We start from the raw sequence: 26412 nt of genomic DNA on the forward strand, positions 1-26412 counted from the left end.
TCGCGGGCCGGATCTGGCCCCCAGGGCTTGTGTTTGAGATGTCTGATCTATAGCTTAGGAAAATTTGCTGAACTTGCATTTATTTTTCATAGCCTACTATTCATGAACTTTTCTTCTTTTTTATATATTATTCTGAAATCTTCAAAGGATATACAGTATACTAGCTTTTTTCATATCTCCCCCCAGATGAGTCTGGAGTACTTTCCAATGGCAATATAGACTGGGCCTTAATGGGACAGCACTGGGTATATGAAAACTGGGCTAAAAGAGAAGCTAAATAAGAGGGTTTTTAGAGCCATGACTTCCCTGAGGCTGTGGACCTAATCTGGATAGATGGTGATGTGTGTCTTATATTTAACAGGATCATTGGGCACAACTTGACATAGAAAAGACACATTCCTTCCAATTCCTTTTTCCCCAGAGAGTTAATAATCTAATAATAATTTCAGGAGACTTAATGATTAAAGGCTTCAAGCTAGAAACTGGGAAGCCATAATTTTTTAAGCCTTAAACACAAAGTCAGCTGCGTAACTTTGGGCTACTCATGTTTTCTCAACTCTAGGAAGCAGGCAATTGCAAACCATTTTTGAAAAACCTTGCCAAGAAAACTACAGAGACTTGTCCAGACAATCTCTGAAAATTGAACGTGATTGAATGGAAGAAAAAAAAATACTTTCTGTAGCAAAAACCACCGTTTCCCTTGCTGTCTTAAATATTAACCCACCAATTATTGCCTTATTCTAATCCACTTCTTTAGGTATATGAAAAATATCCCATTTATTTCAATGTACATCAGTAAGATATGAGTAGATGTCAGTAAGACATCTATATCATTATACCTGATACATCCTTTTAACATGCACAATACTGTATTCCTGAAACAGACTTCTTGGGACATATTCTTGAACCTGCCACTGTGGTAGTTACATGTAAAATTCTGAACTCAGGTTAACAAAGCACAATTGTTATATTCAGATGATAAACTCATACAGTATAAATCAAACTTATTGTGGCCTGGCATTATTGGTCTAGAGCCTTGGTGGAGCAGTGGGCTAATGCCTCCTTAAGTAACACCAGCTGCCTGCAATTAGTGCAGGTTCGCATCCCACCAGGCTCAAGGTTGACTCAGCCTTCCATCCTTCCGAGGTAGGTAAAATGAGGACCCAGATTGTTGGGGGCAATTAAGCTGACTTTGTAATAATGCCGCTTGGGGGTGTGTGAAAGCCCTAATAAGCAGGCATATACATAGAATGAAGGCTACTGCTAAGCTTGTAAGCCTCCCTGAGTCTTCGGAGAAGGGCGGGATATAAATGGAATTTAAAAAAAAAATTGTTGCAGAGACCACTCCTGACCTTTGCTCTTTCTGCCATGATCTGAAAACTTACTTATTTGTACAGGCCGGCCTCGTCTAAGGGTTTGGGGTATTTTTAACTATTTATTGTTAGGGCTAAATTAATTTAATCTTACTTTTAACTTTTGTATGTAGTACTTTTATTGCCCTGAGTCTTTCGGGAGAAGGGTGGTATAGAAATTCAATAAAATAAAATAAAAATAAATAAATACTTGCACCATTAAACAGTGGCAGAAAGCTATATCTAAATCTGTATGGCAGGGGGAAAATATGTTAAATATAGGATGTTACAAGATGCAAAGGAAAGATTGGATATACAGATTTGAAATTGAATTTTGCAGAGGGGTTACTATTGAGAAATAGAAGGCACTTGGTGTTAGAAAACCTGAGATTTGGGTAGAGTGAATATTCGTGATACAATAAAGTAAGGGCTAATACTGATTTTTTAAAAAAATACCATATTGAGAATATAGAATAGATACAAATACAGATTTGACTGAAAACACATTGTGGCTCTCAGCAGAAGCAGCTTTTTATAGATGAGAAATACTAGGCAAACATAAATGGGCAACTCATTGTGAGATACTAGAATTTTGTCAATGGGAATACAAAATAAAATCAAGAGAAGAACTGGTGATAGAGACCATTGCCAATGGTTTTATTAATTTATAGCTATTAGGAGGATTTATATTAGACAAGTGTTTATCTTGAAATTCTAGAGCAAAAGTAGGGCACAAATCCAACAAATGAATTATATCTCTAATGAACACATATTATTTCTTTAAATAATATGCTTCATACTCTTATATTTAGATTAAAGTGACAGAATAACAGAGTTGGAAGGGATTTTGGAGGTCTTCTAGTCCAATCTCCTGCTCAATAATAATAATAAATAATAAACCTTTATTGTCAAAGTACAACATGTGTACATTGAGATTAGCTGAGCCTCCCCCCATGCTCTCACCCCCAACACACAAAAGACTCATTTGTTTTCTATCACAGCAATTACATGTGAAAGACCTGAAAGCAACATTAGTCTTGGATCTCACTTAGAAAGATCCAATGTTGCACGGAAACGGGTAGCTTCAACATTAACAGAAGGAAAAGTGGAGTTCAGTCAACATGTTGGTTGCAAGCCAGGAAAGATGCTGCTACTCAAAATATAAGACATTCCCATTCCTCTGACATACCACTGGACTAAGGGAGTAATAGATGCCTAGCAAAAAGATATCATGTATAAAGTTTGTTTTATCTATACCATTGTGGGCAATTCCAAAACACGCAATAGAAAACATAAATGTTGGTTTCAAACATGACGTGACTACGTATAAGGAGATTTTAAGCTTGGAAAGAAGTGTATGGTGTTTAAAATCGTATAATTTCTTGCGAGATGAGAAGATTGTTCAAACCTGGTTTCAATATACTCAATTACGGGCCAGGTGGAAAGAAGATCAGAAAACTGGTTTTGCAATGACTGATGAAAATTTGATAAAGCAAATTAGAAATCAGGGTCCAGCACATATCAAACGGATATATCTTGCATTGATAGAAATTGATTCAGAAACAGAACTGGTTAAAGATTGTATGATAAAATGGGCCCAGAACATCCAAGAAGTTATTACAATGGACACGTGGGAAAAGATCTGGGTGAGGAACGTAAAATTTACACAAGCTCAAAACTTAAGAGAGAACTTTTATAAAATGTTTTATAGATGGCATTTAGATCCTAAAAAGCTTGCAAGCATGTATCCGAACTATCAACCAAAATGCTGGAGGTGTGGTGGTGAAGATGCAACATATTTTCACATATGTTGTAAAAAGGTCAAGGCTTTTTGGATAAAAATTTGGTGGAATATGCAGAAGATCTTCAAGCAAAAGATAAAGTTTTGTCCGCAATTCTTTTTGTTGGGTATAATTACAGATGCTACTGTTGTGGACACTAAGTTGATGTTAAATTTAGTTACAGCATCAAGACTTTTAATAGGTCAGTATTGGAAGAAGGAGGAACTGCCGACTATAGAAGAATGGACTTTAAAGGTTTCTGACCTGGCAGAAATGGCAAAGATTTCGGCTTATTTGAAAGATCATTCGCAAGAACGTTATATTATGGAGTGGAAAAAATGGATTGAATATATCCAGAAGAAATACGGGACTAAAAAGTTTCACTTAGCATTTGAATAAGTCTTCCTTTCTATTTTCTTTTTTTTTTCTCTCTATATGAAATATTAGTATTGTTTGTAGTTATCTTATATGAGCTAGAGAGTGATAGATTTAAGAATTTATTGTTGGTAGCATATGGATGTTTATGATTGTTCTTTGTTTTTATACCCTGTACTTAGCTCTGGGAAGTCGGGGAGGGGGGGGGAAAGGGTGGGGGAGGGGTAGGGAGGGATAGGTAGGGGAGGGGGAGGGGGGGATTGTTAAAGATAAAATGTATTTTAAAACTTTTCAATAAAAAAAAAGTTTGTTTTATCTAACTGTGCTTTATATATGAACTAGTGTTTGGGGCAGTGTTTCTCAACCTTGGCAACTTTATAAGGTGCTTGGACTTCAATTCCCAGAATTCCCCAGCCATGATGGGTTAGCGTTCAAGGTCTATCAATGTATTATAGTCCTGGTTCTGACTTGATTCAACAACTGTAAAAGTCAACAAAAATATTTTATTTTTCCAGGGTTGGGTCACAATAAACAGATAAAAAGGGTACAAAACAAATGTATTCTTTCTCATCTGAGCAAATATAGAACAGCTACGGTATTTTCCCTTAAAAAGAGGAGAAAAATCAAATAAATCAAATGTAGCACTTTTGGGACGCTTAACATTTTTGTGAGAAAATGTCACTTAATAAAACTGGACCACTGATGTTTTATGCATGTTACCAAAAATATTGTTACATTACATTATTAAATATTAAGTTTAATAATTCAGTGGTGTGTGTAATAGGAATAGGAATCACAAGGTGCATGGCTATCCGCTTCCTTGGAATAAGACAGGGATGGTAAAATACATTTTAATATGCATCATAATGGAATTTATCATGCATTTGTTTTGAGCTTTCTAGATAAAATTATATAGAAATGGAATGTTCTAAGCAATCTCAAAGTTTATGAAAGTTGCTTTTGCTCAAGTAGTTTTTTTATTTGCAATTAGGATTCTTAGCAGGTTAGTTTCTCCACCTTATTATAGCAATTAATGCTATATTATTGGGTATGTAGCACTCTCTGCAGGACAAGAGAGGTACTCCAAATAATTCTTATTACCTGTCATGCAAATAATAAGCATGGGACATATTAAATAAAATTCTGAAAACTTAATTCTTCTTATACTTTTAATAACTGCTTGTAAATTTAACTTTATATTCTAATTTATGTAAGTTTCTTTGTATGCATGTTAGTGTCAACTAAAGAAGACAAGTTTCTCTTTTACTAGTTATTTTTATGAGGAATCTTAGTTCCAAATGTAATGAAAACAATAAAAAACCCCAAATCTGAAAAGAATTCTTTTCTTGAGTATAATATTTGGCAAGAACAAAGCACTGTCCATAATTTTTTAATCCATTAAGTTATACAAAACAGAAGCGAAACATATACCTGTTCAAGAGTCCCAGATCCTGCCAGCATTACAGATGCCTTATTTTGAACTGGTAAATTCAGGCACAGAGATGTAAAGTTCCACATTCTGATCAATATATACAGTACACTCAGCATGTTTAACATTTCTTTTGTGAAATATGAACACTTGGTATCTTCTAGTCCTCAGAGCTTTCAGCATACATTTAAGAGAGATTTTTCAAGTATATAGGGCACAACTAGAATATTACAAATACAAGACATTCTGTACTGCTGGCTTTGTAACGCTATTTATTCGACACTGGCTATGTCTCTTCTAAAGTGGAAAGCCCTTGTATCATACTTTGTAACTAAAGAATAGCTTCTTTTCATTATGTCTCCTATTGACATCTGTAAACAAAGCAAAGCAACAACAAAAGCCAACCAGGAATTTTTTAAAAAATGTGAGCAGCCTGAAAATAAAAAGGCTGAAAAAGCACTTTTTCATAAACAGCAGATTGTGAAATGTATTTTGTTTAAAGCTTTTTAAATCCACTTGAGACTCTTATTATCAAGGGGATACCTAGAAACATTTACAATGTGGTGCCATTTGGCAGTTGAGGGCAGTTTGGCTTTCAGTGATAACTGATTGGGCTACAGTGCATTCTTCAATAATGGTTTGGAAGAAACATTTCAGATCTTGTGCCAACTCTGCACCTACTATTCGGAAAAACAGACTTTTTTTTCAAGCTTCTGTCGAGACCGGAAACAAAAAGGCTATTTTAAAGGATTGATTCATTAACATTAACATGATTCCTAAAGCAGCCACATTGCTTTTTAGGCTCATATGCAAGAAATAAATAAATTGAGCTATTTTAGAAAACAGCAGAAAGATGCTATAAGGGCATAAGGTCTGAATCATTTCTGTAATTTGCATAGCCTTAATAAAGAACAGTAAGTAAGCAAGCAAGCAAGCAAGCAAATAAATAAATAAGTAAATGAATAAATAAGGAGCAAAGTATCTATCACAATGTATTAAGGAAAAGCATTGTGACTTTGTATGATGTACTTGGAATTATAGTTTAGTTACCAAGCTGTGTGCTGTTAACAAACTCACAGGGGCATCATGGAATATTTTAAATTTTTGCTCCATTTATTTGCAAAGTTGGGGTTTGCAACGTCCAATATTTGTGAAGATGATTTTTTTGGTAGTTGCTCTGAAAAAAAGCAGGTATTGTGTGAAAATCAATGTGGAACAGGAAATGAGGGTGGAGGTATCCAATCTGATTCCAAGATTTGAGAAGCTGTGTGCCCAAACATGCAGAGATTCCTTTAATAATTGTGGTTATTTAAAAATATTTTTTAAAAAACATTGGAATTTGTGTGTATTTTTTCCCAAATAACTATTAAGTTGTTAGGACATAACATCTTACCGTTTGAACCTAACTACTTAATAAATGAAATTGTTAAATATGTATTTTGGTCTAGAGCTGCCTTGAAATAATTACCATGACACTAATAACGCTGTGTGTCAAGGAAGTTTGGAAATCTCTGGTTTAGTATTATTTAAGCAAAATACAGTTCTATCAATCAGTTACTGCGATCGGAGTGGGTGGGAATAAAATAAGCATTCAATTGTTGCAACAATCTCTCTTGAGATTCATGAGAAAAAAGGCAGAATTCATGTTTCTTAACAAGATAAATATACTCAAGCAACTTTAACAACACTTAACAGCAACAGTTATAAATGTATACATTTGTGACTAGGACAATACAAGCTTATATCCTCTCAACCACTGAGAAAACTGTAACAGTATTTGCAATTCCATTTCCTTCTGGTCAATAAAGAAGTCAAGGTAGCTTAAACCAATATAAATATTTGTTTTTAGAATAATTTAAAGTAATTCATCCATTGAAAGAATGCACAGATATTTTATACATTTTCTACAAAACCATACACTGGCAATTAACATTGAGAAACATTATTTCACTAAACTTAAAGGCATTGTACTGAAAGTGTCCCTACCAAAAAAACCCAAACAATTCAGAAAGAAAGCTGAATATCTGAGATTGTTTTTTAACATAAATTAAAAGTACAGATCAATTTGAACAAGTTTACTGTTTTAGATCTATATGCATGCACAAAAATCTAATATGGAAAATGACTAACAATTTTATTACTTCATGTTTAAAACTTTTTGCTGTATTTCCAGATGCTTTATGCCAGCTGAAATTCCTAACACACTTATTTCTATGACTCACTTATTCCAATGTGTTCACTGATGACTGCATTTTAGAAATACAATATAACTGTCTCATGAATTAGAGGAATTTATCAGAGAATGAATATATTAACAGGGAAGGCATCGTGCTAGATTTCAGATATCTGCAGTATCTGAGTAATTCCCTAAATATAAAGTATGTATTTCTGCTCCCAATGCCCCAGTTTGATTATTCTCCAAGACAACCATTCAGAAAGTTCATACTGGAATCTGTCTCATGAGCCATTCAACAAGCAAATGATAACTTCCCTTTCTGAAAAAGGAAATTTTACGTAAAAAATTCTGCTTCCACCTCTAGCGTCATGAAAGTGTGGCCTGCTATCTCTTCAAAGTCTCCTTGAGCATGTCAGTTTGGAACTGAGAACTTTATATAGTTCAGCTTTGATTAGTTGGAGTATAATCTGGCCGCCTAGTATTAATAATTTTTGGCTTTGGTTTCTTGACTACTTCCATCGTTTCGTCTGACTCAGGTTCCTCGTTGCTTCCACATACATGGACCACCACGCTGGGAGTATTTTCAGTTGCAGCATGAAGTTCATACTGATCTCCTAAAATGTATTTAAAAAACAGCAAGTGATAATTGTACACTTAATAATGCATACAATTTCCCAATTGAATTTACTGCATATTGCCATTGGTTAAAAAAGTCGCAATATGATGCCGTGTATAATACCTAGCTGCTTGGCTTTCTGAATCCAGAATGCTGCTTCCAGACTTCCAGGGGAGAATTCGGAAATATCTAACACTTTCTCAATTTTGATAGAACAAAATATTCTCTTTTATTACTTCTGAGTAAAGAATTGCATTAAAACTGATGAATTAATTTTATTTATCACATGAATCTCATTTTTTCTTTCCCCCCCCCTCTTTATGTTTGGTTTATTTTAATTGAAGTAACCTATGTTACTGCATTATAACTGATGCATTATTTCACCTTTTGTTTGACTTCACTAATAAAAAAAATAGGTCAAAAGAAAGTTAAGGATTCCATTGCTAGTTCCTGATTGTTTCATTCCTTAGTCCTGTTCCTAATTAATTCTTTTAAATTATTCTAAACATAAATATAATATGACTTCTAGGGTCATATATACCTTGAAAATTATTAAATTTTAAAGGAGGATTTATTTATTTACCTTAAGCTTTTAACCATTTTTAAAACATTATGGAAGATAAAAACATCATGGAAAAACTTTTTACTGATGCATTCTCCTTTTCCCATCCATTTGTTTCCCCAATCTAAATAAGTTTACTACACTTTGAATATTTAAGGTTATTGCTTTTATCTAAAAAAAATATGAATGAATGATACCTTGAAAATGATTTAGAAGTATTTTGGACCAAGCACAGCAAGTTTCTGCTAAAGTAGTCCAACAGGTTACCATGTTCTGCATGAGCCTGAATAAAATACAGGTATCTTCTACTTACGATTGGTTGCTTAGTGACCATTTGAAGTTATGAAAGACCCTCTAAAAAGTACTTATGACCATATATGAAGTTCTGATGGATGCCCCCCCCCCGGTGGTAAGGGGACATTTTGGGAACTTGGCAACCAGTCTGCATTTCTGACCATTTACAGCAGGGGTCTTCAAACTTGGCCCTTTTATGACTTGTGGACTTCAACTCCCAGAATTCCTCAGACAGGCACACTGGGTGAGGAATTCTGGGAGTTGAAGTCCACAAGTCATAAAAGGTCCAAGTTTGAAGACCCCTGATTTACAGTGTCCTGCAATATGTGACCATTCAGTTTCCACAAAAACACCCCTATAACGAACAATGGGTTCACTTAAAGCAAACAGCATTTGCTTTATGAGCACTACATAAAAAAGGTCGTAAAGTCAGATGCGGTCACATGATGACCTGCTTAATAACTGTCATTACAACCGTAATTGCTGGCTCAATTACAGTTGTAAGTCGAGGGCTACACGTATACACTCTCTGTAAGAGTTGCATGTTCTTTTAATGGATAATGGAGCAACTTCTTAGAGCAGCATTTTTTTTTCCGAACTCACATGGAAGTCTAGAATAAAGTTCCAAGCTTTTATGAGCACACATTTTACACATCCCCCACATAGAGAGAGCAATATTATTAAATAAATTAAATAAGAAAAAATAACATGGATTTGAGTTATTAAGAATTCAGATTTAAAATGTGTTACCTGGTCCTAATTTGGAAATTGCGTATAAAAGATCATAATTAATAGCAGGTGTAGCATCATCTGCTTGTTCCCAACCAACAGGAGGAGACGATGGAGGAGAGATCAGGAATTGTTTCTGTGGATCAGGTGGTGCTAAGTGTGTATTTCCAATATGCAATCTCTATAAAGTTATAAAAAAAATGCATTCCTATGTTTACGCTGACAAGTATATGACATGAAAACGATGGCATGCATACAGTTGGGCTGCTTTGCACATCATCTCACTTTTATTTACCATAAAAAAGAGACTGACCATTTTCTAGGCTTTTGTACAAGCTTGAAAGAGAGATGCCACTGCTTTTAAGGAATCTACTCATCAAAGTGATCCTTACAGCAGTGGCAACTTTCTCTTTGAGTGGAAAACTAGAAAAGATCAGGCTCATAGAATGCTGCCAGGCTATTCAGGGATTGAGTACGGAGAAGGCAATAAATACTCAAGACATAAAAGAACAAAATCCTCACACTATTAAGGTCAAGAATAGAGCATTATAACTTCAGTTAAAAACCTGACTAAAATGTCAAAAACATAAAAGGTTTGAGCATTCACACAAAATCATAATTAACGAGAAAACGCTATGTAGGTTTTATGCAGCAAAAAAAAAACTTTGAACTTGGCTTGGTAACAATACTGGCACTTTCTTTAAGCAGATATGTTCAAGCAATTTTTTTTCCTTCAGTCTTTAGTACTCAGCTGTGGCATCTAGGCCAACATTATAGGCTGCTTCATGTAAAGTTCACTGTAATTAATCTCATCTTCAGGTTAACAGCTCACAGATCAATTGGCCAAGTCTAAAACTAAATCTTGATGTTGTTCTGAAAAGTTACTCTTTTCCTCTTGTCCCTACGTCTATAATGATTACTCCAAGAGCAACCACAGACTCAGAAGGAATGCAACTCTGTCAAGAATGGGCAATCTCTCTAATTTCATAGAACCTCTGATTTCATACTACTTTCATCTTGCTTTCATTCAGCATAAGCCTACTGGCGCTCCCTCAACCTACCACTGCATCCAGATGCTGATCAAATGACTGCGTAATACCTTTGTGCTTACATAATCAAGAGAAACAGAGCTGGGCATCATCATGATAGCTCATTCCAAATCTCAATATATCTTGGCCAACTATTTCAAAGAGATATTAACTATTATTAAGGATAAAATATGACCATGCAGAAATTCACAGGGCTGAAGTATGATCACCCAACATTACCTTCCGTACTGAATAACTTTGTTGTAAGAACTAGGCAAATGCAGTTCAAAAACAAATGCTAGAACAATATTATCCTCCAAACCTGACCTTATAGGTACAAATGGTACATCACAAAGCTGTTCTAGAAGAATGTCTTATTAACCACTGAGTCTGAGGAAGATCCAAAAAGAATGGGAGACATTATAAGTCAAGATGGCAAAGACTGATTCAGCTCCACAACCAGCCTGCATACTAAGGGTTGCTGATTATGTTATTTGTAGAAGGGGCTTGTCCTCGCCCACAGCAAGCATGGAAACACAGTTGACCTTACTATTAGCAGTTAGGAATGGGAATTACAGGTCAGCATCTTATGTGTGCTTATTCAGAGGAGAATTCAAGCTGGAAAAACAATTCCAAGAACAAAATAGCGATTGCTTCTGATAAAGCATTTTGAAGTAGATCACCGGTATCAACAGACAAAGCACATATATTGATACATCCTTTGGTTATAGCAGATTTACATTTTAAAAAGCATTCTAGATTACACGATCCCTTAGCAACTGATGCAGTACTGACCCTCCAACTTCATAGTATAGGTGACTTTGGTTTCCCATAATTTGGAAATGGAATCTAAACAATATTATCTGTAATGAACATTTTTGCAGACATACAAAATTTGTCCTGTGGTAGGTTTTTTGTTATTTTTCTATTTATTTGAGCTTTTGACCATATGTAATTTACTTTTTTATTTATTGCCTTTGTTCTTGTATTTTAATAATGCATTTTATTACTTCATTACTTGTGTTACCTAAATATGTGTTAAGTAGCCTATATAAAAACTAAAACATTCAGATACTCACATCAAGCTCAATTTTCCTATTTTTTTTAGACATTTTATGGAAACTTATAGCTGAACTGCTAAAGCACACACACACACACACACACACAGAGAGAGAGAGAGAGAGACAAAGACAGAGAGAGACAGAGATTTTTTCATACTTAGGGATGAATTGTGATAATTCCACATTTCCCAGAATCCATAATTAAGTAACTTTTAATAGCCAGATTTTATTTCAGTTCTTGAAGTAGGAGGTCAAACACCAAATCTACAGAGTTTAATTTTCAACTGATGGTCCAGAAGCTCTAATTACAAAAGTCTCTATTAATATCACTTGAGAGTCAATAGATAAAATGTTTTTGGAAAAGCAGACCATGCAACATATGCCTTTTTTCTGAAGTATCTCTGAATGTTTTAAAATATCAGCTAATCCAATAAACAGTAGATGCGATAGATGAATAGATTCATGCAAAGTAGATAGAAATAAGGGAATCTTAGACATGAATAATGCATGTTTCATCGATTTCTAGCTCATATATTATGCAGGCATGATGTATTCTAACTGCAGTACAATAGAGGAATGGGAAACTAAGCAAAAAAATAAAAATATAAGAACTATTTAAAAAGCTATTAAACGATAACTGGTTAGATTACCTTGACTTACCTGAGCAAAATATAGTTTAATTTCCTTTCCAAGAAATTCTGTCTTGTGTAACTGAATTTTAACCTCAGCTGCTGATAAAGGATTGCTGAAGTTCAGCCTTATTCTTTTAAAACTCTTGAAATAATGAAAGGTGACATCTTTGTCATATGTTCTAAACAGAGCTTCAAATCTGCCCTGAAAAATAAACATGTGAACAGTTAACAAGAATATAGCATTCCTGCCTATCATTTATTGATCCATAAACAAAGCCAGAAGTATTTCAAGACAGTTTCACTTTCTGAATTAAGTACAATTCATAAAAAAATGCAACTATAAACCAAAACACAAGCACATTTTCGGTACACCTGGGCTCCTATGACTTTCAAATTTTGAGTATAGCTACCAAGACCTTGCCCAATTGTTGTTATTGAATTATAATTTTTAATCCAGTTGTAAGAGAAAATGGTTAATAACCACATTTATTCATCTGCCTTGTACGGTAATTAAATATACAGGCAGATAAGAACAAATTTAGTGACCCAGTTCTCTCTCACATTGTCAACATCTCTTGCAGAACCTAAAAGCAAACTTTCTCTGTCTTCTTCTATACTTTATTTGCCAATTGCTTAGGTGTCAGCTTGCACCCAGGAAGGTCAATTCTCCTCCCCACACACCTTCCTGTATGCCTGGTAGCATTAGCATTCTCCCCCCCCCCATCTCAAATTCCCCTTGCTATGTATATTACTGCAACGAAGAGCTGTAGTCTCAGGATAGATTTTAATTTGGGGCTGCAAAGAAAAAAGAAAATGTTAATAGTACAATCCTCTGGGTGGGGCAACTGAGGAGCAGCTCAAAATGCAGGGACTGCCCCATTCTTAGTTCCCCACCCTCCCTCCTGGTTGCCTGACTCAAGAGCATACGCTCCACTGTTCTGCGGTTTTCAATGCATACATAGGCAAAAACACAGCAGACACAACACAGCAAGAAAGCAGAAACACATATGGATATAACACAATACAAGAGAAGAAAATATAAAAATATAAAAGAAGAAAAAAAATGCTTCCTTCTGCCATTGCTGGCAAAAGGGCTAGAAAGAATCCAAGAAACCATGTTCTGCATGGTTTCCCTACTTTGTTTTCTCTTAAGAACATCTGTCATCAGTACTAAGCTACACACACCTTTATTTTTTTTTTAACTAGCTAAAGGCACCCTTCATTTCTATATAGAAATAGAGACCCCTAGTGGCAGGTTTCCATTCTAATTATACATGAACATCAACAGAGTATGGGCTACAGCACACAAACTTAACCAGAATGCGGAGAAGAGATTGAAAATTGCCTAAAGACACTCCTTTCCTTGTAAGACAGTGACTATTTACAACTCATGCATAACGTATCTTTCTTTCTTCGTTTTGTTACAGTTGCAGGGTAGAGAACAGATCAAATTCTGAATCCCTTGGAGGAAATCCTCCAATTCTGTTATCCATAATACACAAAGGCTATACAGTTATTGCATGACTTAGCAACGATAACAAAAATCTCCCAACAAGCTAAGTGAATTGAAAGAAAAGAACAATAAGGCAGCGTATATACCGGTGTTATTAAACATCATTACTATCAACATTATTTTTCAATGTCCTTTGGAAGATTATCTATTGGGCAGGGCTGCAAATTTTACTTATATCATCCATTCAAATGACAGTTATTTCAAAAACAGTAACTAAAATGTAAAATTTAACTACGAGCTGCATTGTTAGCCATATAAGTAGCCGTTAGCGTTATAATATATAAAAGAAAACTAAAGCTATACTGAATGTATTACTGACGTAGTTTAACACATCTATGAAAAATGTTTAACAAGATATATTTCTATTTCACTATCATCCTGTGCCAGGAAAATCAGCATCAGCTACAAAGTGAACTAACTGCTTCTTACAAAATCAGAACATCTAACTCACTCTTTCTTTTTCCTAGTCATACCTGAAATGAAAATTATATGCTACTTTACTGTCCCTCTTCTTGCTTGCTGTGTAGCTATAGACAGACCTATACGCTGGGTCTGCCAAGAACTTGTTAATGCTGTTTTGGTCTATCAACAACTCTAGAGAAACTATATAGCACATCACAATCATATGTTCCAATATAAGAAATATGCAAAACTCGGGTGACGATGCAAGGTACAACTAGATATAGTTTAATGAGGATATTGGGTGCTTCATTGGCTGAAGTGAAGTCTGCATTTAAAAAGAACTTCATAAATACAACAGTTGCTGGCCCCCAATAATATAACTTTTACTGTCTGCCTTCATGTACATAAATCTGCCAACAACTGCCTTTCCTACTGAGGCACTGCTATTGGAATATGCCATTAGAAATGTCAAGCACATATTCAACCCACATTTATTTTTCCAATATTAATAAAAACAGATGCTATCTTCCACTAGGAGTGGAATTTAGAAGGAGACAGTGTTTTTATATCTTCCTTTTTATTCACCACCAGGAGCAAAATATAACAATCTTACTTTAGCTAACCTGAAAAATTAACTTGTGACTGAATGATTAGAATTTTTAAAATATTACAGTTGATAAAATATTCAAATCAACAATAAAATTAACATAGAAATTATTTAATTACATCTTAAAATAATATATATTTTTAGTAATTATTTTATTTCATTTTAGAATTATAATTATTTTAGCATTTATATGAAAATTTGAACATCCTTAAAAATTAAAACATTCAGGAAAATGTGAGGCTGCTCCTTTATAAAACAGTTATTTGAAGCCCAAGGAACGGAGATATAGATAAAAGGAATGATTGTACTTTAAAGTTTAAGTCACAATATCCATGTTGTTAACTCCCACCCCAAAATACTCCTGCATCTTATTTTCATCAATGAGAATAGAGGAAAAATAAAATTAAAAGACAAATAAAGCATAAAGGAAGATATTGGAAATGAAACAAAATATAACATACATTATGGAAAAATTATAAAACGTTATAATGTTAATCTAATGAAAATGACGTTAAATTCCAAAAATTCCCTAGATAAATGTACATTTCTGCTGGAGTTCGGAAAGTGGTTGAAGAATTTTTAATATTATTAGGCTACCAATCTATGATGTAATAAGAATATATCCCGTGGAATTCCGTGTTGCTTTATCTTGGACAAGATATACTGTTAATCTTTAATTCTTCTATTCCAGTTATTTGTACAGTGCCAACTGATATTGTTGAATTCCCAGCACACTCAGAAGCATTGCGTGCATAACCAACGGAAGCATTAAAGATTTTAGCTTCTGTCTAGAAATACTTGACAACTTGCAATTAATTAACAGAATATTTTAAGATTCTTTATGATCTTGCAATCTAACAACATGAGAAATTTCTACATCACAGAAAAACATCAAAAGCACATCAGCTTCTCTACCTTGAAATGTTAACAATGCATCTGTTGTTTTGCTTCACTTCTTGACCAATTCAAAGTTCTCCATACACTCACATTTCCCAGTGTGCTATCTATATGCCTTCCCTAAAGCAGTTTTAATGTCAAAAAGTCTTACCCTAATTTCAGGTTGATTGAAAATCTTGTTGTCTGCAACACAAGCAATCAAGGAACCAAAAATGTAATCAAAGTTCCTGAAATGCATTTTTGCTTTCTTGTAAAGACTGCCAGGAGCTCAGCACAAGACTAAGAAAAACACTTTTTGAAGAAGCAGTTCAGTACTGGAAAGACAGCTTATAAAAGAGACCGAAGTCCAGCCCCTCGGCAAGAACAAAAAAAACCCAACAACCAGCACCCCAAGTTTTAGAGCATCCTGTATGTGACAGCAAATTCCTGAGCAAAGTTCTGCCACATAGTTTCAGGCTGTCAGGGACAAAATGTAAGCTTCAGCTGGAAAGAGGTGACGTAAACATGTTAGTCAGTTTCCCTATGCTAATTAACTTTGCTCTGGAGTATGGAAAAAACAGCCGAGGTTTTCATAAGGCAGCTGCTTTATCAACTCCTCTTGCAGCATAGTTTCCATTGCTAGTAACTCCATTTAGCACTCAGACAACATACTCTTCACTTGAATAGGACAACCCACTTTAAGATGGAAAAAGTTACTATTTGAGGACTAAGGTTAGCTGCAGTAAACAGTAATTAGCTGGCAGGAAATATTTCAAGACTTTGGAAAACTAAGAACAAATCTTAGTCACTATACAGTCAAAGCCTATATATGTTTACTCAGAATTCAGTCCCACGGGTCTTAATAAAACAAATATAGCACTCCTAAACTTGTATTTTCCATGACTGAGTTAGTTTTAAAATGAATTCTAGAAAAAATAAATCTGCTCAAGTGTATGCTGGCTCTTTTGTGGCTAAGAGCCTCATTTCTCTTTTAAGTTACTGACCTAATACCATGCAATGAAGCCAAGTCGAGTGGGAACTCATCACTCCAATACTTCACTGCTTTCAATTACTGCTTCATACCCTTTCACTGTTAAGAAAAACAGTGGAATGTTTCACTTGCTTTTAAATTGCATCATATATTTCTGTACAATTATTAAAAGGTGAAGACTTAACACTGTTGAAGCATTCAGATATTTTCTACTGTATGCAAGACAGGTAAGTTGAAGGAACAGCAAATACTTGAATTCCATCAGCTTTAATTAAGTTCATGTTCAAGCTTTCAATACAGGATTTAGATTCCAGATAATCCTCATTGATCATTTAGTAAGTGTTCAAAGTTATAATGGGGGTTGAAAAAGTTACTTATGACTGTTTTTCACACTTACGACAATTGTAGGATCCCCATGGTCACATGATCAAAATTCAGATGATCCCCTCCTGTGACCTTCTGACAAACAAAGTCAATGGGGAAGCCAGATGCCCTTAACAACTTCAGTGATTCATTCTACAATTGTGGCAAGAAAATTCATAAAATGGAGCAAAACTCACTTAACAAATGTTTCACTTAACGTCAGAAATGTTGGGTTTAATTACAGTCGTAAGCCGAGGACTACCTGTACTGCTGTGAAATAGGTAGACAAACTTAAGATGCTCACCCAGTTAAAAGTAAGGCAAATACATTTGGATGGAGATCCTTTTTAATTGGTCACAAATGAATTTTGGCAAGTTGTCATTTATGTTCAGTGTATTTCATCTAAATCTCTCACCCAGCCTAGGTTTAGAGTCCACAATACAGCAGACTTATTTTAATTCCTCTGCATAACATATTGGCTGAAGGACAGATATTACCTTACTGAAGTACCTAACTTGCCTGTTTAAATTTCAGGTCTGTTGATTGTAGAGGCACTTTTACATAAACAAATATTATCATATATGAAGATTAGGGGAAAAAAGTAACAGTTTTTACTGAATGCTTTAGACATCAATAACACGTTTTTGTCCTCCTCCTCCTCCTCAGATACTTATACACTGCACTTGAAACCCAAATATTCATGGTATGTTAATTCATGTTTCTCTGAGAATATTTTCCATCCCTATTCTTGTTACTCAAGTCTATTTAGGAAAAAAAATCACAATCTTAAGGTGTACTTGATCAAGTAGACTAATTACAAAAATTAAAAGGAAAAATTTTCACTTACATATTATTACTTATATTACATACATGTTATTACATATATTAAATATAAAACCAACCTAAGCTTCCTTTGGAAAATTTCAAAATTGAAATAGATACATTTCTTACCCAAAACATCTTGCCTATTTTTATTATATTAAGCCTACGTAAATATAAATAATTTGAAATATTTACTCATCAGACTGTGATCCATTAGCTAATAGTTATTTTATTTCACTATCCTTGCCATTTTTTTGCTGACAAGTCGTTTCATCTACTATGGAGGAGAACACATTTGGGGTTTGGAAAAGGCAATTATTATTAGTGGAATCGTGCAACACAGAATCTAGCTATTACTTGAAATAATGTTTCATTAGCTAGTAAGAGCATACTATTTTCAGAATCAAAGTAACCTAAAAGCATAATTTTAAAAATGAAAGAGAAATTACTTTTAATTATCCCTCTGGTTCTGGATGAAGCGGATTATCTAGACCCATACCAATTGGGTTTCAGGCCCGGGTACAGCACGGAGACGGCATTGGTCACTCTGGTGAATGATCTCTGGAGGGCTCGGGACAGGGGATATTCCTCTGTCCTAGTCCTATTAGACCTCTCAGCGGCTTTCGATACCATCGACCATGGTATCCTGCTGCGGCGTCTCAGGGGACTGGGAGTGGGAGGCACGGTTCTTCAGTGGTTCTCCTCCTATCTCCTGGGACGCTCGCAGTCGGTGTTGGCAGGGGGGCAGAGGTCGACCTCGAGGCCTCTCATTTGTGGAGTTCCTCATGGGTCGGTCCTCTCGCCTCTCCTGTTCAACATCTATATGAAGCCGCTGGGTGAGATCATTCATGGTTTTGGAGTTGGGTATCATCAGTATGCTGATGATACCCAGCTTTTTATTTTGACCCCAAACCACCCCAGTGATGCCCTCGACGTGATATCCCGTTGCCTGGAGGCGGTTCGGGTCTGGATGGGGAGGAACAGGCTTCGGCTCAACCCTGACAAGACTGAGTAGCTGTGCGTACCGGCATCTCGGGAAATTCAGAATATTCCATCTCTTTCTATGGGGGGGGTGAGTTATTACCCCCGTAGAAAGGGCTCGCAACTTGGGAGTCCTCCTAGATTCACAGCTTTCTCTAGAAGATCATATATTAACTGTGACTAGGGGGGCCTTCGCCCAGGTTTGCCTGGTGCGCCAGTTGCGGCCCTATCTAGACCGGGATGCCTTGCGTACGGTCACTCATGCGCTCGTGACCTCTCGATTAGACTACTGCAACGCTCTCTACATGGGGCTGCCCTTGAGGACCACTTGGAGGTTCCAACTGGTGCAGAAAGCAGCCGCGAGAGTCATGTTGGGAGTCTCCTGATACTCCCATGTTACACCTTTGCTCCGTGAGCTGCATTGGCTTCCAGTTGTCTTCCGGGTGAGATTCAAGGTGCTGGTAATGACCTTTAAAGCCCTACATGGCATGGGTCCGAAGTACCTTAGGGAGCACCTGCGGCCGGCATCAACTTCCCTCTGCCCAGTGCGCTCCCACAGAGAGGGCCTCCTCAGGGTGCCACCGGTCAGAGAATGCCGTCTGGTGGCCCCAGGGGGAGGTCCTTCTCTGTGGGTGTGCCGGATTTGTGGAACCGTTTACCGGTTGAGCTCCGGACGGCGCCCGACCTTCGCTCCTTCCGACGGGATCTTAAGACCTACTTGCTTGAACAAGCCGGCCTGGCCTGATGGGTTTTAGGTTTTATTATTGCTTTTAACGTATTTTAACTTATTGTTTTAAGGTATTGGGCACTTTGTTTAATCTTTTCTTAATTTTTGTATCCTTGTATTAGTATTTATTGCCCTGTTCACCGCCCTGAGTCCTTCGGGAGAAGGGCGGTATACAAATAATATTATTATTATTATTATTATTATTATTATTATTATTATTATTATTATTATTATTATTATTATTATTATTATTATTATTATTATTTTCTTATTGTACACTTTGAGCTTTATTGCAAACATTCATTTGATTTGATGACAAAATTAAGCATTCCCCATGAATAGCTAAAAATTACCTGGAGAGCTAAGAAAATGATATTTATTCTCTCTCTCTATTCTCATCTGAATATATACGAACACTACAGTTTATGGAAGCTCCACTGGACTCAAAAACAGAATAGCTCCTTTGGATCCAAATCTATTTTTTCTGCATTTTCATTCCCTTTTCTACGTATTATTATATGGAATGCAATTTTTTCCCCATCTTGGATTTATATTTGACCTTAACAATGTTTTTGCAGTGTTTAGTTAACAAAATTGTAAATCATCTATCTTTCAAAGAAATGTTCAAACATTTTTGTGGGCTGTATGTTTTACTTTTTATGTATTTATACATGGAGAGCAATAAATCTATTTTGGGTATTCTTTTAATGGAGCAGTTTGGTTGAATTACACTTCTTTCCTGTTTGTATCCAGTAGTTTGTAATTAGTAATCAGAACAATTAAAATCAGGGCTACTGCCCTTTGAAAATACCTGAGGTAATAATCAATCGTAACCCTAAACTCACAAGTGCCATTTTATTTTATTTACTAAATTTATATTTTAAATCAGAAAAGAAAACTGTGATAACCTTTACAGTTTTTAGTTTTAATGCTTCAATATTTACTTTTTCAAACCCTGAAATAAAGGCCTCTTCTCTGAATCCTCTCAAACATAATAGTGTGGGTGAAAGTGATAGTTTTCTTAGCTTTGGCTCATCAGCTGTCCTCTGCTTTCCCAAGTGCCTACCTTAATATATCTTCAAAACCAGGCAAATATCCTTTATCCTTTATTATTTTAGGCTTTATAAGCTTTAAATTTTTACTATTGTGTGAATTTAGCATGCTGTTTCAATAACAAGAATAACAAAAATTGAATTGTGAATAGTTAAGCATTAACCTAGTTTATGTCTCCTATTTACATATATCATATGCTACCTGAATAATTAAGTTCCCAGAGCTACGCTGTAGCTCAACAGAGTGTATAAGCAATCTGTTTCAGCAATCCGGTCTGGTCTGACGGGTTCTGTTTTAATTATTGTTTTAAGATAACTATTTGTGCATTCTGTTATTTATGTTCACTGTTCACCGCCCTAAGTCCTTAGGGAGAAGGGCGGTATACAAATCAAATCAAGGGCGGTATACAAATCAAATCAAATCAAATAAATAAATAAATAAATAAATAAATAAATAAATAAATAAATAAATAAATAAGAAAGTTACCTTTTCTAGATTTTGTTTGGGGAGGGAGGAAGATTTAAAAAGCAATAGCTATGAATTTCATGGAGAAACACTGCAAATAATTCATTATAAGTTCCATTTGTTCTGCTGATCCAGCTGCACCATAAAGCTCCATGAAGCACACAAAACTATGGTTATTACAAAATTATACTAGCTTTGAGATTATGAGAAGTCACAATCAACATTAAACCAATCTTCCACAATCTCTGTTATCTTTGAAAAATTTTTGAAATAAAACTGCTGGCAATTTACTTTATACAAATAAAACAAAGCTTAGCAGCATCTTATCAACTTTACCACACAAACTTAAAATAAAAGCTTTTACATATTTCGTCTATCATGAAACTCAAGGCAATTTACCTGGGATTTTGAAGTGATTTCCGATGTGATTACTTATCTAATCTAGATTGATTAGCTTTATATGGCATTATACTGAGCTTTGGCATTTCTTTAATTAATTCTCAGTTGTAGATTGATAGTTAAGTTTTTATTATTGCTATCTATATTTTTAAATTGATTTGGAAGCCACCGTAACAAATATAGTTTTTAACAATCCATCATATCAAATTAAATAACCACAAACACTCCCCCCCCCAAAAAAAGATTACTTAAATAAACAAATCTTTTAGTTCCTGGAAAAAGTGAGCTTCCAGTTGTACTGGTGGTTTCTAAGGTTTCACAATGATTGTTATTAAAATCCTTCATCTAGACTGCTGCTGTCTGTACTTGCCAAAAGATGGCATTAGCAAAATGGTCTACAAAATTAATCTTAATAATAAGCACAGATGGTCCTTGAGATAAAAAAAATAAAGAGAAGCCTTGAAGATTAAGACCAGCACTGAGGACAGGGCCTGGAAGAAATAGTTAACTAGTTTAACTAGCACAGAATAGCCTGAATTTTGTTCTATACCAGCCCTTCCATTTGAATTATACTTAAGAGCAATTCCACAAGGGGAAATAAAGCTAGGCGCCCAATTATTACATGAAGAAAAGTCCAAAATGAATGACTCTAATATGGAAAAAAAAGACTTCAACCAGATTTTTCAAATTTTGCACTAAACAAGCAGTATTACAGAATGTAATCTTATTAGAAGACATCTGAGGTAGCAAACATTCTCTGAAACACAATAGTTAAAAACAAAATATCAGTCTGCTTTAACATAATATACTTAGTTCAAATCAAGGACTGATGTTCTTCATCAGATTTATCACTGGGAATTCATCATGGCTTTAGTCCACTTACATTCCTGGAAACAAAAGATTTCACCATATAGAAACATTCTTTTAAATAAAAGATCCACATTTTCATAAAATAGGTTGGTAGATGCTTCAGTTGCTGCTTTACTACTCCCCCAACATACCTTAAAGGTAAAGGTTCCCCCGCACATGCATGCTAGTCGTTTCCGACTCTAGGGGCCGGTGCTCATCTCCGTTTCAAAGCCGAAGAGCCAGCGCTTGTCCGAGGACGTCTCCGTGGTCATGTGGCCGGCATGACTAGACGCCAAAGGCGCACGGAACGCTGTTACCTTCCCACCGCAGTGGTCCCTATTTTTCTACTTGCATTTCTTTTATGTGCTTTCGAACTGCTAGGTTGGCAGAATCTGGGACGAGTAACAGGCGCTCACTCTGCTACGCGGCACTCGGGATTCCACCCGCCAAACTGCCGATCTTCCGATCGACAAGCTTAGCGTCCTAGCCCACTGAGCCACCGCGTCCCTTCAACATACCTTACAATTGATCAATTTATTTTCCCAAAATAAAGTTCAGAATCACCTAGGGGGGCAATTTTGATATAGACGTTGAACTGCAGATGGCAAACATGCAGTCACCAGAAGCTAATCCTGACTCAAAGACGCCTAACTGGGGAATTGCTTGGGAGAGGAGAAAAGACAGCGTTCATATACACCACGGGTGTCAAACTCGCTGCATCACACAATGTGTCGTGACATATTGCAACTTTTTTTGCATTGCCGGAGCTGGGGTGGGTGCGGCCTCCGTATGACACAACTGGCCCACGGGCTGGCAGTTTGACACCCATGATATATACCAACCATGATCTACCTATCCCATCTTCATTTGGCTTCATATGAAGTTGGAGCAACTAAGGTATTCTGGGGTTTGGTAAACCTAGAAGGGTTTGGCAGGATACACCTGAATGTACATGTTTCATGAATGAAACATATGAAACAGAATAAAGTCAATTGTAAAAGAGGGTTGTACGTGTGCACCTTCGAGTCAGTCTTGATTCTGGTGGCTAAATCCATGCAGAGTATTTTGCAAGATTTTTGGAAGTGGTTTGCCACTGCTTTCTTCTTCGGGCTGAGACAATGTGATTGGGCCAAAGTCACCCAGCTAGCTTCATGCCCAAGACTGAATTAGAATTCACAACTTCCCAATTACTAGTTTGATGCCTTAACCACTACACTAAATTTGAGCTCTAGAAATGGAGTAGTAGACCATAACTAAGCTTTTCATCTCAGGTTTTTAAAAATAGCTCCACATAATTTTCCTAGGTTAATTAACAACCAAATCTGTATGTGCTTTCCTTTACGCTCCTAAGTTTCCTGTTTGAGGAAAAACTTAAGCACGGCAAGCTGTACCCAAGAATGGATTGCTGGAAAATTATAATAAATTGGAAAGTTGGCCAATAACTTGTGAACAGCCTTTTTAAACTGAGTCACATGAATGGCATAATACTATGGAAAGTTTCTGTTTCCTGATAACAACAGAATGGCAAATCACTTTCCATACGTGCTTCACAATATATTCCAGTCTCCAGACACCTTGGAAATCTTCTTACACAAACTGCTCTTTCTATGGAAAAACCATGAAGTATTTCCTTTAAGACCATTCATCTGAGTTATATGTGAGTTGTAATTCTAATTACAAATTCTCCAAAGTATTAACCAAAGACTGCATTATTCCCATCCTAATAGCTACTCTTTCCATTATTTATTGTTAATTTTTGTGGTAGTGTATGTACGTTTTGCCTTTTACATATTGATATTTACAATCCACATCCGGCATTGCAACTAGCAGCTGACTGGCAGCCAATGCAATTCCTGAAGATACAGAATCATTGCTGAGGATATTGGAACATATTCCTCATTTCCTGGACTAATACTTTGTAATTTGCAAAAGGGCCTTTGGTAGCCCTATGCAGAGCCCATTACAGTAATCCAAACAAAATGACTAGGGCATGAGTGACTATCAGTAATACATCCCAATTCCATAGTCCCAATCGATGCAAACAATATATTAAAAGCAAATGTTTACTTTACGTTCGCATGGCTAACAGTAATACACACAATTTGCAAACAGTAAATACACCTCTTGGCATACTGTTTCTAAATAAAAGGACGTGTAGACTCCATTGGTTCACTAACACCACAGCTGCATTTGAATGTAATGTAAATCTATTGTTTAAATGGAGGGATGGGCAGCCTGAGGTCCTTCAGATCTTGTTAATTCCTTGGCAGTTTGAGGATGAAGAATGATTGGCACAGAAGTCTAATAATTGGAGAACAAAATGTACCTCTCTGGCTTCAGAATGAGAATCAGCCTGGCTTGGACATTCTCCCCTCTGCTTTCATTTATAAAGATAAATCAGTTTACCATTTAAATCAGATTAGCTGAAACAAACTAGCTTCATAAACTAAGGTGTATAAATAGCTTGTTTCAAATCATTACACTTCGCTTAAACAGAAAAAAACTTCCCTATTTCTTAAACCTTATGTGAAGGGTAAGTAATATATGAAGGGCTGGGGGTTCCAACTTGGCTCTCTGGTCTTCTAGAGCAGTGTTTTTCAACCTTTTTTGGGCAAAGGCACACTTGTTTCATGAAAAAAATCACGAGGCACTCCACCATTAGAAAATGTTAAAAAATTTAACTGTGTGCCTATATTGACTATATATAAAGTAATTCTCTTGAATAGGAATCAAATAAACACAAAGAAAGTATTTTATAATTACTTTTCAATTTTTCCCACGGCACACCAGGCAACATCTCGCGGCACACTAGTGTGCCACGGAACAGTGGTTGAAAAACACTGTTCTAGAGGGCCAAAAAAGGTCATACAGTGATGCTTTGATATCACTCTTCAGCCCATTTTTTTCCAGAATGGAATGGGAACAGGAGGCTTTCATGAGAAAACCCTTTACTTCTTCAATGTTAAACTCACCTTTCCTAACCAAAAAACAACACCCCCCCTCCAAAAAAACCTGTAAGTTGTACTGCAGAAACACATAAATTGAGTTGCTAAATTTCTGTGACACAACGCAATTGGGAGTTGCAGGATTACAGGTCGCCTGCCTCTGTATTTACAGTTTTACTCTGAGCTAGCTGTGAAAGATTAACAGCCCTCCAGATGGCACATAGTAGCTCCAGGAATTGTTTTACATGAGATGATGTGTGTAGCTACTGTTGTTTTTTGCCTGAAAAATAAAAGGAAAGCCAACATGTTACAGTGGTTTAGGTACCGGACTGGCACCAGGTAGACCAAGGTTCAAACTACGTGCATCGTGGAAGCTGGCTGTCTAACTTTGAACCTGTCATTCTCTCTTAACCCAATGTACCTCCAAAGGTTTGTTACTGAGGAAGGAGTGCTATTCCCAAACCTCTGAGCAAGAATTTAATGTAAATCTAACAAATAAATGAATGAACTTCCTCTTGTAACTTTCTTCAGGTACTAAGCTGTTAGTTATAGGTCAGGGGTCGGCAACCCGAAAAAGGAAAAGAGCCACTGGGAACCGGTTCCATCACACATAAAAAAAAGTGGGAGCCGCGTGCGTGCGTCCATGCACGCGCATGCGCAAAAACCGTTTCTTGCGCATGCGCGGAAGCGCGCGGTTGCTTTTTTTTATGTGTGATGGAACCGGTTCCCGGTTGCACGACGGCGACAGCCCGTCTGCAAAGCTGCTGAAAGCGGCAGCTTTGCAGACGGGCCGCGGCAGCTTTTGCAACAAGCGGGGCCGCTACCCATTCCAAGAGGTGCGCGCGCACCTCCCCAAACCTCCCCAAATGCCCTGCCGACGTTTCGGGAGGTTTGGGGAGGTGCGCGCGCACCTCTCGGAATGGGTAGCGGCCCCGCTTGTTGCGAAAGCTGCCGCGGCCCGTCTGCAAAGCTGCCGCTTTCGGCAGCTTTGCAGACGGGCCGCAGCAGCTTTCGCAACAAGCGGGGCCGCTGCCCGTTCGCGCGGAGGTACGGAGACCTGCCGAGGTTTGGGGAGGTTTGGGGAGGTGCGCGCGCAGCTCCCCAAACGTCGGCAGGTCTCCGGATGGCGGCGGCTTGGAAGAGGTGCGCGCGCACTCTCCAAACCGCCGCCATCCCGTTTGCACAGCTGCCATGTTTGTCAATGTTTGACGAACGCGGCAGGTCTCCGGATGGGATGGCGGCGGTTTGGCGAGTGCGCGCGCACTCTCCAAACCGCCGCCATCCCGTTTGCACAGGTGCCGTGAACGTGGCAGGTCTCCGGACGGGACGGCGGCGGCTTGGAGAGGCGCGCGTGCACCTCCGCCCTTCGGAAAGGTGCGCGCGC

At 36.8% G+C, this 26412-nt stretch overlaps 1 protein-coding gene across 3 annotated transcripts in view; it reads right to left on the bottom strand.

Annotated features, from left to right (window-relative positions):
- Window positions 1-4028: 4028 nt before the first annotated feature.
- The window catches only part of RCAN1 (regulator of calcineurin 1), a 35611-nt gene continuing 13227 nt past the window's right edge, over window positions 4029-26412 (bottom strand). Inside the window, exons 1-4 of one of the 3 annotated variants that reach the window (XM_081327313.1) lie at window positions 15606-15903; window positions 12064-12237; window positions 9336-9495; window positions 4029-7727 (exon numbers count right to left, since the gene is read on the bottom strand). In XM_081327313.1, coding sequence (XP_081183439.1) covers window positions 7555-7727; window positions 9336-9495; window positions 12064-12237; window positions 15606-15692 — 594 coding nt within the window. In that variant the 5' untranslated portion in view covers window positions 15693-15903 and the 3' untranslated portion in view covers window positions 4029-7554. Of the gene's footprint in view, window positions 7728-8488; window positions 8575-9335; window positions 9496-12063; window positions 12238-15605; window positions 15904-26412 lie in introns of those variants that run through there. The other 2 variants (XR_014026382.1, XM_081327312.1) reach the window with 2 other exon arrangements.

This window comes from Vipera berus, assembly GCF_964194415.1.
Source record: "Vipera berus genome assembly, chromosome: 4".
Lineage (NCBI taxonomy): Eukaryota > Metazoa > Chordata > Lepidosauria > Squamata > Viperidae > Vipera > Vipera berus.